Source organism: Lycium barbarum, chromosome 8, assembly GCF_019175385.1.
Source record: "Lycium barbarum isolate Lr01 chromosome 8, ASM1917538v2, whole genome shotgun sequence".
Taxonomy (NCBI): Eukaryota; Viridiplantae; Streptophyta; class Magnoliopsida; order Solanales; family Solanaceae; genus Lycium; species Lycium barbarum.
In genome coordinates, this window is record NC_083344.1 from 133,377,926 (window position 1) to 133,392,938 (window position 15,013).

The 15,013-nt window shown below is 35.7% G+C and overlaps 1 protein-coding gene across 2 annotated transcripts; it reads right to left on the reverse strand.

Annotated features, from left to right (window-relative positions):
• Positions 1–555: 555 nt before the first annotated feature.
• Positions 556–5,295, reverse strand: LOC132607617 (5-methyltetrahydropteroyltriglutamate--homocysteine methyltransferase). Of its 2 annotated transcripts, none has more exons than XM_060321703.1 (11): positions 5,140–5,295; positions 4,367–4,720; positions 4,176–4,263; positions 3,249–3,376; positions 2,777–3,168; positions 2,518–2,681; positions 2,333–2,413; positions 2,074–2,240; positions 1,895–2,000; positions 1,526–1,776; positions 556–1,414 (listed from the first exon to the last, which is right to left on the reverse strand). In XM_060321703.1, exons 2-11 carry the CDS (start codon positions 4,714–4,716, stop codon positions 844–846), a joined length of 2,298 nt encoding a protein of 765 aa, XP_060177686.1. In that variant the 5' UTR covers positions 4,717–4,720; positions 5,140–5,295; the 3' UTR covers positions 556–843. The 2 variants fall into 2 exon arrangements, with proteins under 2 accessions (XP_060177686.1, XP_060177687.1); XM_060321704.1 differs by having other exon boundaries at positions 5,010–5,148.
• Between the last annotated feature and the right edge of the window lie 9,718 nt (positions 5,296–15,013).

Genomic DNA, 15,013 nt, shown 5'->3' on the forward strand with positions numbered 1-15,013 from the left:
CGGAAATAATATTTGAAAATGTTTTTGGGTTGATCAATTGGCTAATAGGCATTATCTAATTATTTATCTATACTAGTATCATAAAGCAAGTCCCAATGCAAAATGTTGATCGAGTTTTTAACCTTTAAAATAGATTTCTCTTTGGACTAATTATTATTTTAATTTTTTTCTTATTATTTAGTACTTACAAGAAAACGAAAATTTTGGTTATTAATTTTTTTCTTATTGAAACTATTTAGGAAGTCTTAATATTTAGATTGAAAAGACTAGGACAGCGTTTGATCTCCTTTGAGGTAAAAATTCTTCTTCGTATTTTCTCTCTAATAATAGACACTGCTAATGGAGTAGGTTTTCTGCGGAAGTTTTCATTAGTTTAAATCCTTCAGTTGATTCTATTCCCCTATAATTTCATAGTAAGAATAATTGAAGCAACCCATGCTTGAATCCCAAATAGCCCTTTTGCCATTTGTCGTTTGGTTGTTTGAATCATCTTTAACCGTATTGCAATTATTTCATCTATTTTTAAAAAGAACAACTTGAAATATGAACAGAGGATGGCAATTCTTTGCTTTTCATTCATGAATCCTCCCCTGCTGCCATTGGGACAGACTTGAAAATAACATCAACAAAATAGAGCCGATATGATTTCTTCTAAAAAGAGTGCTTCAAAAGCAAGAAACAGATAAAAGAAGAATAAAATACCCCGGGGGGCAGTACTACTATCCTATAGAATAATATCATCGCAAGCACAATTATTAAAAATCAATAGAGAATTTCCTTTTCAAGTTAAAAAACACCATGAATAATGGATACCAAAATGCGAGGTTTCTTTCTTCAAGTGGCTCACTTGGCGCTGGCAAGCTGGGTGCGGATGGCCTTGGCTGCAGAAACCATGTTCTGAAGTGCTGGCTTCACCTCGGGGTACTTACGGGTCTTGAGACCACAATCAGGGTTAACCCACAAGATGTTGGTGTCAAGAACAGCAAGCATCTTGTTAACTCTGTCAGCAATCTCTTCGGTTGATGGTATTCTGGGAGAGTGGATGTCATAGACACCAGGGCCAATTCCAGCACCGTACTTCACTCCCTCCCTGAAAACTGAGAGAAGCTTCTCATCCGAACGTGAGTTCTCAATTGTGATCACATCAGCATCCATGTCAATGATGGAGTGGATAATGTCATTGAAGTTGGAGTAGCACATGTGAGTGTGGATCTGTGTAGTGTCCTGGACACCAACATTGGTGATTCTGAAGGAGTGAACGGCCCAGTTCAAGTAGAAAGCATGCTCAGCCTTCCTAAGAGGCAACCCCTCTCTCAATGCAGCTTCATCAATTTGGATGACATTGATGCCTGCCTTCTCCAAATCCTCCACCTCATCCTTAATGGCCAAAGCAATCTGGTAGCAGGTTTCAAATCTGGAGACCATGATGACACACATCAACATCGACTCGTAAAACAATGTTTTTTTTTTTTTGGGGGGGGGGGGGGTTATAAAGATCAAAATAATGGATGGGTTTAATAATTACCTTGGCTGATCATTTCTGACAAAAGACCAGTTGAGAATGGTAACCGGTCCTGTAAGCATTCCCTTCATTGGGCGCTTGGTCATGCTCTGGGCTGTGCTGGACCAGAAAACAGTCATTGGGTTTGGGCGGCTGACATCACCGTAGATGATTGGTGGCTTCACACATCGAGATCCGTAAGATTGAACCCATCCATTAGCAGTGAAGGCGAAACCAGAAAGTTGCTCCCCAAAGTACTCAACCATATCGTTCCTCTGCATGCATTGAACATCCAAAGTTACTAAAGATACACCACAGTAACATCGAAGACGCCAAGTATGCATGAATTAAGAAAAAAACAGCAATGCCTAGTAAGCATGTGCTTTGTCTTACCTCAGGCTCTCCGTGAACCAAGACATCAATGTCGAGCTCTTCCTGAAGGTCAACAACCTTCTTGATTTCCTCCTTGATGGCTTTAACGTACTCCTCCTCAGAGATCCTGGAAATACATTATATTATAAGAAGACAGGTCCGACAACATTAACAACGAGAAGAGCTAGTACAAGACTCACTTCTTGGCCTTGTACTCCCGACGAACTCTTCTGAGCTCCACTGTCTGAGGGAAGGACCCAATGGTGGTTGTTGGGAGAATTGGGAGGTTAAGTTTCCTTTGTTGGGCATCAAGTCTAGAACTAACATTTGTAGCACGGCGGTGGTCAGATCCTTGAAGAGCAGCAGACTGAGATATCAGAAGAGCAAAAGGGAGTAAGTAAAATATGATACAAGTCATTATCATTAATTAGAAAGTGGTCCTTTGGTTTTAACACTTACAGCCTTTTGAACAGCTTCATTTGTCACTCTTGGGGAGGACTTTCTGGAAGCTTGAGCAGCAGCATTAGCAGAGAAAAATGCCTGAAAGTACACCGAACAAATTTACCCATGATATACAGAAAGCCTTTGTCAAACATTTTCCGAGGTCATTTTTGGAAGACCATTTAGTTAAGAACGAACTATACCTCATCCTTGGCACCAGACAATGCCTTGGCCAAAGCATTAATTTCAACAACCTTTTGGGCAGCAAATGCCAGCCATGATTTGATTTCATCGTCTAGTTTTGTCTCGTTGATCAGATCAACAGCGGTATGGAGTAGGGAGCAGGATGTAGAGACAACAAGCTTGTCTGCATAATTGAATTAAAAAATAAATCAGCTTCTGCGATAAATCACCAACGAAATCACTACCAACTATCAAGTGATGAGGTAGGAAATACATTACCTTTTCCTACAATGCCCTCAAGTGATTGCAAGAGGTCAAGAGATGCAGCAAGATTATTAGCCCAGATGTTCCTCCCATCAACCACTCCTGCAAACAAGTACTTGCCTGAGGGGAAGCCACCCTTGATCAAATCAAGGGTCTGAGTTCCACGAACCAAGTCAAAACCAAAGGCAGTTACTCCCTTCAAAGCAGTGAGGGTTTTGAATGCACCAGCAGGAACATCAGCAAAGTAAGACTCAACGAGAACATCAAGGCCAGATAGAGTTGATTCCAGCTCAGCATAAGCCTTGGTGAATGCTTCCAATTGGTGAGCCTCAAGATCCAACACAAGGGTAGGCTCATCAAACTGAATCCATGAAGCACCAGCAGCCTTCAACTCAGAAATAACTTCCCTGCAATGATCTTTTTGTGTTAAAATGGGAATGTCTACAAAAATAGATGACTGAGACAAAGGAAAGAGTATATTTCTTACTTGTAGATTGGAAGGATTTTGTCGAGAAGTGATAGAAGGGGGAAAGATTTCTCAACACCCTTGGCAGGTTTAGATAGCAACAAGTATGAGACTGGACCAACAAGTACTGGGACAGTATTTACTCCAAGCTGCACGAAGAGAAAAGTCAAGATCAATCAGCCATCAATCTAATCTAAATATGACAGTGGATTTAACAAGAGAACATGTAGTTTGAGAAACACATAGGGGACAATGAACGAACCAAAGCATGCATCTAAAAAAAGTGAAAGGAGAAAACAGAAAACGGAAAAAGGCCAAATATACCCTTGTACTATCGGAAAAGGGTCAACTATACCCTTCGTTATATTTTGGGTTCAAATATACCCCTGCCGTTATACTTTCGGTTCAAATACACCCCTCATCCATTAAGTTTGTCCAAGGTGGACATCCAATCCTATATGGCATTGACATTTGATGAGTTGGACGTCACGTGGCATGCCACCTCAGCACCCCTAACCATTTTGTCACGTAGGGCAAGCTGACGTGGCATCCACCTCATCAAATGAGGTGTCACGTAGGATTGGATGTCCACCTTGGAAAACTTAACGGAGGAGGGGTATATTTGAACCGAAAGTATAACGGCGGGATTATATTTAGACCCAAAGTATAACGAGGGGTATATTTGGCCCTTTTCCGATAGTAAAAGGGTATATTTGGCCCTTTTCGGAACAGAAAATAATATGTACATATATATCCTCCCTCTCTCCACCGACCACCCCACCCAATCTGGATCACAAACCACAAGGTTTTTGCATCTTTTTTAGATGGTTACCACTAAAAGTGAAGCCCACTATGCTACAGCTCAATAATAATGCTCCTTTTCAAATGGCCAAGATAAAAAAATGTCTCTGTGAAACAAAAACTAAAGATTAACAAAAAGTCACATACCGCCTTAGCCTCTTTGTACTCCTCCACTGCCTTGTGAGAAGCATAAGAGAAGTTAACATGAGGTCCCAACTCAGGGACAATGAAGTGGCTGGATCAAATAGTGATAACAGTCTATGAGTATGCATTCAAATTAAAAAGTAGGTGTTGCCAAATTAAAAAGTAAGCGTTGAAGGGATTTTGGTGTCACTCACTAGTTGGTATCGAACCACTTGGTCATCTCCATAGCAGGGACAGAGGCATTTCCTCTGGCCATGGAGAAGTAAGTATCGAATCCGATCTCACCACCGGTCCAGTTGTATCTAGATGGGACGGCGCCAAGCATTGCAGTTGTGTCAAGCACCTGATCATAGTAAGAGAATGTGTTGCTGGGGATGTACTTAATGCCAGCATCAGCCATCTGTTTCCAAATGGATGACCTGAGATCAGCAGACACCTTCTTCAAGTCCTCGGCGCTGCTCTTTCCATCCCAGAAAGATTCCAGAGCAAATTTCAGCTCTCTCTTTGGGCCCATACGAGGATATCCAACAATGTGAGATGCCATTTTTCTGATTCACCAAATTCAATCAGTCAGACAAGAATTCAAATTATAAATAGACGCATAAATAAAGATGCAAGTGGTCTGTTGTTTTAATTAAATATGCACAGGTGCATTGAGATAACTTTGGTAAATGCTAAACAGTGAGTGGAATCATAGACCGACGATGAAAAGTTCATCCTCAATGAAAACTCTTCAATCAGATCTATAACTTGAAAGAAGCAGATCTAATTTGCATCGAGCATAAAAAGAATGCTGGCTTATTACACATAGACCTTGATCTACAATTGCCTACTTACCAATAGATCTGGATGAAACCAATATGGAAAAACAAAAAGAAAGAAGTGAAGTTTGAAAGAATTTAGAAGGTGGGCAAAGAGGAGTAGAAATAGTACAAGACAGAGGGAAGACACCAACGACAGAGCGTACCTATAGGAAGAGAAGAAGACAGAACAATTTGCTTATTTGACACAGAAATGCAGAGGCAAAAGGGCTGACGCGAGTTTATACAGCCCAAACGAATGGTGTTATATAGAGTCTCAAAGTGGTAGATCTGGAAATTTAAAAAAATTAATAGTAATACTACCACTATTTTCTGACGTAACAACTATGCCTTGAATTTTTGGAAATGAAGTAGGAGTAATGTTTTTGGCTACTGAAAAATGGTGACTTTTTACCAACCCCCAAGAATTGTAGAAAATCATGAAAGTAGAGAAACTTTTATGTTTTCTTTTTTTAATTTAATTTTCTTATATACGACTAATTTGTCAATACAGTCAAACTAGAGATCTATATAATAGCATCGTTGATTTTGAAACTTTTTCACGTATAATTCATTTGATATTTAAATAATAATTGGCTTTATAGGAAAAAAAATGCATATAATCTAACTTTACTTATAACAACATTTGACATTTAAATAATAATTGGATTTATAGGCAAAAAAAAAATGCATATAATCTAACTTTTCATTTCTTAATGCCAAATTTAATTTTAATAATAACTTCACTATTTTCTTTTGTTGGTTTAACCAAAATAATAATAATTTCATTAACAATTTAGACATGGGAATTATAGCAGCAAACCCTCAGGATTGTTTATAATGGAGGATGCTAGAATAACACATGAAATAAGAATACTTTTTCTACCGATCTATAAATACTTATCTGTACCAAGTGTGTGTATATATACACACACTAAATCAATCAAGTTAACATTAAAAATTAAAGTGAAATTATACGTCAATTAATCATGATTCTAGTGGTAAATATCTATATAAAAGACACATATCTTGCATTTCTTGGTTTGGTATAGACACTACTAGTAAGTTTGAGGAATCTTAATAGCTCAATTTGTTATCTACTTGAATTTTGACCTTTTTAGCAAAAAAGAACATTTTCACCTTTTGAGGGGGCAAAACTAAAATTAATGTTTCTGTAACTGGAGTTGGTTGTCGATGTGTGGCTAGAAATCAGAATAGGAACTGAAAACTGAGGAAGTTATTGGATTACTTCATTTAATGCTGCTCTCCCTCTCTCTCTCTCTCTCTCTCTGTAGCTTTCGGGTTACAAAACATTAGTAGGAGCCCGTTTGGATTGGCTTATAAGTTGCTTATAAGCTATTTTCAACTTTTTTGAGTGTTTGGCTAACCAGCTTAAAGTCATTTTGTGCTTAAAATAAGCTCAAAAAAATAATTGGGCTCATTTGACTTAGCTTATCTAAAGCAGCTTATAAGCTGAAAACAGCCTATAAGTCAAAAAAATAAGTTAGACTACCCCAACTTATTTTTTTTTTAGCTTATAAGTAATTTGCAGCTTATAGGCATAAGTCCATTCAAACAATGCTCTAGATCTCACTACTAATTTATGATTATTGTGATGCTTCAGTTTTCCTTCTTTCTTTCTTTTTTCTTCTCATTTTTAGTTAATTATATATACACGATTATATCTAATGTAAATAGTTGACACATAATGCTATAAACCTCCTCCTTTTTCAATACGAGGTCTATTTTGGTTTAGACTATTTTATACTAGTAATATTTAATATAGAAAATCTATTTTGTTAGTCTTAATTGATAATACTAGATTAAAAGTTTGTTTTAGAATTGGGTATAATTCCTTTTTCCAGATTTCTGATTTTAGAAAAGGGATCTACTTTTTCCACTTTGTCAGCTGGATCTACTTTGGTTTCATTCCATTTCATTATCATTAATGAACCGACATTTGTCCAATTACTACTAGCGGGCTATTCCCAATAACAAAATTAAGTTAAACAAAGTAGAAATCGCGACAAAGTGATCTCTTGTGTGAGTTTTAGAATAATAATTTTTAATTTGTTTTATCTTAGATACTCCATCCGTCCTATTTTACGTTACTCAAATTATTCATTAGAAAGTTTAACATTCTTTAATACGAATTTTCAACTCTTTTAAAATATTTTCATTGCAACAATTTTTTAAAATGTGTAGTGCTTATATAATTTTTGAATATATAAATTTATTCTAAAAACATTAAACAAGTGCCAATTCATATCAAAAACTAAAATAATCTGAATTTTAACCTTCGTATTCCTCTAAACTCCATTGTTTTTGGGCGGATGAGTATGAATATGAATATTATCCAAAAAAGCTGCAAGTTGGGTGGGGTTAAGAAGTTGGTGGCTATAGTTGGTGAAGAAATTGGAAAGGCAATATGCAAAGGTTGGTATTTGGTAGTAGTATTCGCGAGGCTGATGTAATATAATTTCATTGGGTTTTACTTAATTTAATAGTTTTTTAGATGAAATATAAATAATATATATAATTATAAACCCATAATTATATAAGCGCAATATAAGTATTGAATTTTATATTTAAAAGGTGGTTCCGTTGTGGGCATTCGTCATGGGCCACTTTCTCATCATTACGGTTGGCAACTTACAGATTAAAGGGCAGCAAATCAAAATTGGATTGCCCAAATTACCCTTTCAATATTATATTCTAAATAATTTGAAGCAGTCAAAGAAATTTCAACAAAAAGTTTGTTGGCTGAGTAGGTGAATTGTCCCCACTCCCTTGCGGAGGTGGGTCTAAACATATAAATTTTTATAGGGTGAAAATCATTTACAATCACCCCCAAAATTATGTTTTAAAAATTAAACTCTCCCTCAATTTTGAACAATAAATATTCTTTTCCCTTTATTTTAATTGACTTTGTTAAATGCTTATTTTACCCTTACATTATCAACTTTTGTCTTTTTTTTTTTTTACTTCTTTTAAATCATGACATTTTTCATTTTTTAATTCATGTAACAAATTTTTTAATAAAAAATAAATTTTATCTGCTAGGCTAAGAAAAAAGTGAGAAATACTAATTGATTATATAAGTTAATGATGTTCTTTAATAAAATAAATTAACAGAATAAACAAAAAATTAATTTTATTAGAAATAATCAAAACTTTAATATTTATTTATACAAGTGAAAATTAACAGTTCATAATAACTTTATAAATATATTTCTATGCATGTAATGCAAAAACAATTAAAAATAGAGGCAAATTTTTAAGAATGGTTTATTTATACTGTAAATGAATTTTATTATAATTTAAGAAATATTCCATTAATGACAACCACTTGTTTATTTATATAAACAATAGATAATAAGAGAGAAGTGAAACTTAAATATACACACATGCATGTACATACATATATACATACTTACTGCATATAATATTGAAATAACAATTAAAAAATAGCATTAGATTTTATCACAAATTCATAAAAGTATTATTCTACTTATAATGTTAATGAACTTAAATAAGAATCTATAAATATCTAGATTAAAAATATAAATATTATATATAATATAAAAATGTATTACATAAATAGAGGATTAAAAAAATCAAGGGTGAAATAGTCATTGCATTGAATAAAGGGGGGAGAATGTCTATTGTTCAAAGTTGAAGAGGGAATTTGATTTTTAAAGCAAAGTTGAAGGGAATGATTTTCACCCAATTTTTATATGGACTTTAAGGAATCACATTGTGCTGAAGTTGTGGTTGCCACCATCCACCAAAGTCAGATATTTTTGGTGTACAGATAAAAAATTCACTTTGGGTATTTTGTGTTGAAGTAAAGAAAAATTTAGTCTCAATTGTATGCTGACTTAGAGCCTGTTTGGATTGGCTTATAAGCTTGTCAAACTAGCTTATAAGTCATTTTTAACTTTTTTGGGTGTTTGGCAAAATAGAAAAGTGCTTAAAATAAGTTAAAATAAGCCAAAAATAAGAAGTTGGGGAATCCCAACTTTTTTCTTTTTGGCTTAAAAGCCATTTTGGTTTGACCATATAACTCTTTTATTCCATATATTTTCTTCTAATTTCAATATTACCTTCACTACTAAAAAAAAAATGCTTAACAACACTTGTACACCAAATACATCAACAATTTTTTTCCAGCTTGAGCACTTTTATCCAAACACATAAATGCTTAAAAGGCATAAAAAAAAACCCCTCAAACTTGTCTCGAAGTACCAGTGACACACTTATACTTTGCGGGGGTCCTGTGACCCCTCTAGACTATTTTAAACTGGAATATATATATCCTCAAGTGATGATGTGGCACAACAAGTGTGCTCACTCTCTTATAGGCGTGTGTGAGGCAAATAAAATAGTCAAAATTGACTGATGTGTACAAATGTCAATTCTTAATTGAACACTATATTAATTAATTTAATTTAGTTAATATTTCCTCTCTTTAACCCCTTCCCCTTTGTTTCACCTTCGTACCTCAATCATGGCAAACACATAGTTGGTCGTCCCTCCAACAACTTTCTCTTCTCCTTTTTTTCATTCTTTGCACCGGCAATATTCTTTCTCATTCCAGCACCTTCAAAATATCCCCCCAAAAAACACACAACATATACAAAAAGAAAAAAGGAACCCTCTCAATTTCTTCAACTTGCCGGACAATTTCTGTCACGACCCAACCCCGTAGGCCGTGACTAGTGCCCTACTTGGGCACCCTGACATACCTACCCACATCGAATCTCATACAAACAGCATATATGGCTATAACTGCTATATGCCGTCTCAAACTATATCGAACTTTATTAGACACATTTCAGCGCAAACATATACATATACATATATCAAAAAGCCGGCAAGGCTATCAAATATGTCAAAAGCCGACAAGGCTATCAAATGGCGCAACGACCCAAAACATATACAAAACGCACGCCAACAAGGCTGCCATAACGAAAGAGATCATATAAACACAACTGCACTGAAGCAGGCACACACACCCACAAATACGTCTACAGACCTCTATACAGACCAAACGAATCATATGGCGGGACAGGGCCCCGCCGTACCCCGGAACAAATATATACATGCATAGCGAACAAAATATATATATACCAAAAGTGTATGCTCTGAAATGAAAAGAGCACTCCAAACGGCAGAAGAGGATGTCCTAAACTGGAGGATCACCAAACTGTACGTCGGTACCTGCGGGCATGAAACGCAGCCCCCGAAGAAAGGGGGTCATTACGAAATATTAACTGAGTATGCAAAGCAGAATGTACAGAAAGCAAATCTCTGATATAAACGAAATGGAAGTATCAAACATAAGTGCAAATCCAACATATCAAAATTTGTTTACTTTCAAAAACATGTAAGTCATGCATCGGGTACAGAAGAATATGGTCGCCCACCCATGGATGGCGCCATAACACAGCATAACACCAGAAAGTCTCAAATCTCCGTATCCCTGTCACATATCATATCACATCACAACATAACGCCATACACAGCATAACACCAAATATAGGTGGAACCCGACCCTCTTTTGCGAGTAGCTCGGTGAACCATAAACACAGCATAACTCCGGAGTATATCAAAATGCGCACGATAACAGAACCGACCCGGGACTCGGCGAAGGGAATAACAAAATGCACGAATAGAGTCGTGAGTAGTCATATGCATAAAATCAATATCATAAATTCAAACATAAGCACAACGATCATATTTGAAAATCGAAATAATAGTCTTAACAAATTCTTTCAAAATCTCCCGAATTTCATAAAGGGAAGTCGCGGGACCCACGGATGAGAATTTACCCAAGTCGAGCCCGCTTATGGAAAACATACTCGTTATGCGTAATGCAAACTTTTATAAAAATATATTGGAGCAATCCGAGCATTTATGTGAAAGTTATGGCATTCGGAAATTTCGAAGTTCTTTAAAGTGAAACCTTTTTGCGAAAAGTTCGAAAAGTGATTTTTCGAATACATAAAGGTTCATATTTCATCAAATCATACATAAGAGTGCCAAAGAACATATACGGATCATAACATGCTCGGATTTCGGATTTGGAATTTTCCTTAAGGCTCTAATTTAGCCTATGAAAACTAAGACATGTCAAAAAGAAAGGAAGTTGCCTTACATACCTCGAACGCACTTTCAAGATAGCCAATCTAAAGCTAATCCAAATCTACGCCTCGGGCTCCCCAAGGTCTACAATTACGCCAACGAATACCAAACATTAGCTAAGGGCACTTAAGCCATTCATTCCAAACTAATCATTAAATTCTACAAAAAATTCGGCAGCACCTCCCCTGTAAATAGGCCATCCCGAGAATTTATCTCGCTCAAAATCAACAACAACAACCACAATAACCAACCTAGTAGCATTGATAACCAATTCGAAAGGCAAAATAATAATAGTAGCTCTCTTTTACGCCATTCGACAACTTTCCAATTATTCAATTCTATGGCTTACATTCAAGTCACAATATCGTTCATACATTCGATTATCAACCCAAATCCATACTAACGACATTCAAGAACATTCTAAACAATTCACATAATTCTTCCAACAAGCCAAGAATTTTTCTCTATGTTGGCCGAAAACAGTCCCCTTAGCCGAGCAACCCCTTTTTTTTCACTTTCCTCATTTTCAAGTCATGTTTTGTATCACAATCCACAATAGAACGATATGATTTTCATAAAATGTACAACTTACGTCAAACGCACAACTAGCCTCAAAACAGCCCACAAATTCTCAACATCAAACTTAAGTCATTTAAAGCTCATTTCTAAACTAGAATTCGTATCGACGATAACTAAAATACCAAACGATAGTAAAGCGATCTTCGACACATTATAAGACTCACATTCGTCCCCACTACACATATACATATGTTAATGATTCTTATATATAAGGATTGCATTAAGTGCACCAAGTTTTCCAAATCAGTCCGCGACGCCTACTATATCAATTCGGGACATTTAACTCTCATTTCCAACCTACAAGTCATCGCAATAACCATTACGACGCTAAGCGATATAAATTCATTCTTTGCCAAACATTTGGGGCTACACACGGCTACATTACATCCATGTATACATATATTGACGATTTGTATTCTCTTCTCCACTCTACAACAATTAACAAGCTACAAAGAACCAATTTATCAACTCAATCACACAACACACACATACACCCCACACGGCCCACATACCAAACACACAACCCCACTTCAACATTCCATATTTCATGATTTCTATCCATTTTAGCATACTACAATAGGCATACAAGATTCACAATACATAAACAAGATGAAATCTTACCTTTGTTCTTCACTTCTTTCAATAGTTAGGGTTTGCAAATGGGCACTACTAATGGTTGGATGACCCAAACAACTCTTCCACGCTACTGAGGGACTTCAATATAGTGGGTTTATACCAAGGAATTAATTTTTGAGAAGCTAGAAGTGGGATTGATTTTTCCCTTGGTTCAGCCGAAAACAGTGGGGAAAGAATGGGGCTCTCAAGTTGATATTTTTCTAAGTGTTGAAGTGTGTAGAATGAGTAAAGAAGACTACTTGGTCATCTTATTAAGTCCCTCAAATATCTAAGCAAGTCTGTGGCCCACACAATGTGTTGGACCAATTAAAATTGGCCACACAATGTGTGGGACCCTTCTCATTTACACGACCACAAGGGAGTTTTGTACAACATTTTTAATTCCAATTTTATGAATTGTGGTCCCAATTTTCCTTAAGTGTTCAATACCAGCAATTTCATATATAACTTATGTCTCAAAATAAAATCAAATGGTCAAAAGTCCTGACTTCAAATCCCGAAATAATCTTGGCCTTAAATTATCATAGTTAATCCGGGTTGTCCCAATGTATAAAAATACGGGACGTAACAATTTCGAGCACCTTACTCATCATTTCTTAAGATCTTATATATTATAATAATATAATATAAAGAATAACTAAGTGGATAGTTTGCTCTTAAATTTCATTCATCATCAAAATTTAATCCAATTTGTGCTACCCAGTTATCACTAAAATCAAATTATGGATTGAAAGAAAAAATCAAGATGAATTGACATCTCAGATGTTATAGATATCATTAGTGTGTGCAAATTTATGATTTGTATGAAGGATCTTCAGACGGGTTATCTCCCCCAACCATGCCAGCTGAGAAAAAAGATGATAGATGGACTTGCTATTTAGTTGAACTTTTAAGAGATTAGTTTGTAATTGTTCTTTTTAGTGTTGTTAGAAAAAATAATAAGATGAGGCTATGTTGATTTAATCGTTTGGTAGGGTTTGAAGGAGATGGTGGAAGAAGAAAGAATGGGGAAAGAAAGAAAGGGAGGGAGTATTAAAAAAAGTGAAAAACAAAATAAAATAGGCGTGTGAAACTGATAACATCCAAATCCACTCCTCAAAGAGAAAATGTACACGGTTGTATGCAATATAATTTACCCAATTATGAGTCGGGGTCGATCCCACAGGGGACAATATACTAGGCGATTAAGAAAGTAAGGAACATTCACCAACTAAACTAAGCCAAACGATAGATAATGTTTTGGTTTCTGAGAGAATTATAACTAATGCGGAAATGTAAACTAACCCAGAAAGCAAGTAAAAATGATCAATGGCCACAAGCATGGATAATAGGAGATTACACTCAAGTAACGATCCAACGTATTTTACGATATTACAACTAAGAACAAGGTTATGTTAATAGATAATGATTTCTAAAATCTGATTAAAAGTTTCTCAACCAAATCAATGAGTTTCACTTTAAGCTTTCTCAAGCCTTAAAGTGTGATATTAGGCACAATCAATATAATCTCAAGTGACTTTCCTCTCTCGAGCTCAAGTCATTAGATGAGAGTTATGCCTCAAATCCTTGTTAACTAATCTTTCCCAAATTGACTTTCCTCTCTCGAGCTCAAATCAAATTAAATGGGTGAGTCCTAGGGTTAGCTAATCCCTTTGGAAACATTCAAGAATGAGATTAATTAAAGAAACAATAACCCACTTCGTTAGGAATAAAATCTTTCAATACATAAGCAAAACAAGAGTTTCAAACCAAACTTTAATCAAGAATATTTTCATAAACAAGATTCAAGTAATGGAATAGAAAGCTACACACTTAGATAATCAATACATAGCAAGGAAAAGAAAAAATGAGTAAAGGATTAAGAAATTTCTTATCAAGATCTTCAAATCTTCAATCTCCAAGTGTGAATGTAAAAACCTAGCTCTCCAAGCTTGATGAAAATGGCCAAAGATGAAAATGATATGCTCCAAGTCTCTCTTCTGTAGCTCCTCAACTTTCCCAAGTCAAAATATGACAGAGTGAACCCCAAAGTTTCAGTTTTGCAAATCTGTCCCGTTTTTGCAAAACTGTCCAGTTCAACACGCGAGTCGCATGTTGATCTCGCAAATTGCGCAACCTTTCATTCTCTATTCTTCAATGGCCTGTCATGCTATGCGGTGGAATTGTGGATCCGCAGACATGACATGCGGCTCGCATGTTGTGCAAAGTGTGTCCTTGGCCTATTTTGCTCCGTTATGCTTTCTGAATATCTTTTCCTACAAAATGACAAAAACACACGAAAAGGAACACCAAAAGTGCTTGAAGAGTTACAAAAACATAAGAAATTAGCATCGAATATCCCGTAATTTCACGGCACATCAGAAACACACTGCACTATGAAGATCTGGGTATGTCATTTTAAGGGTGTAGATATTCCAGTTTAAAATATTCTAGGGGGTCATAGGACCCCCGCAAAGTATAAGTGTTTAACTGATATTTCGAGACAAGTTTGAGGGTGTTTTTCTGCATTTTCCCTAACTACTTATTTATAAAATAACTTTCAACACTTAAAAAGTACTTTAAACACTTATGCTTAAAAGTCACTTTTTTTCCAGCTAATCCAAACGGGCTCGTAAAGTCTTTTTGGTTGTTTAGAATTTTGATATCTTGGATATATGTAATTACCATTTCTTTTGCGTT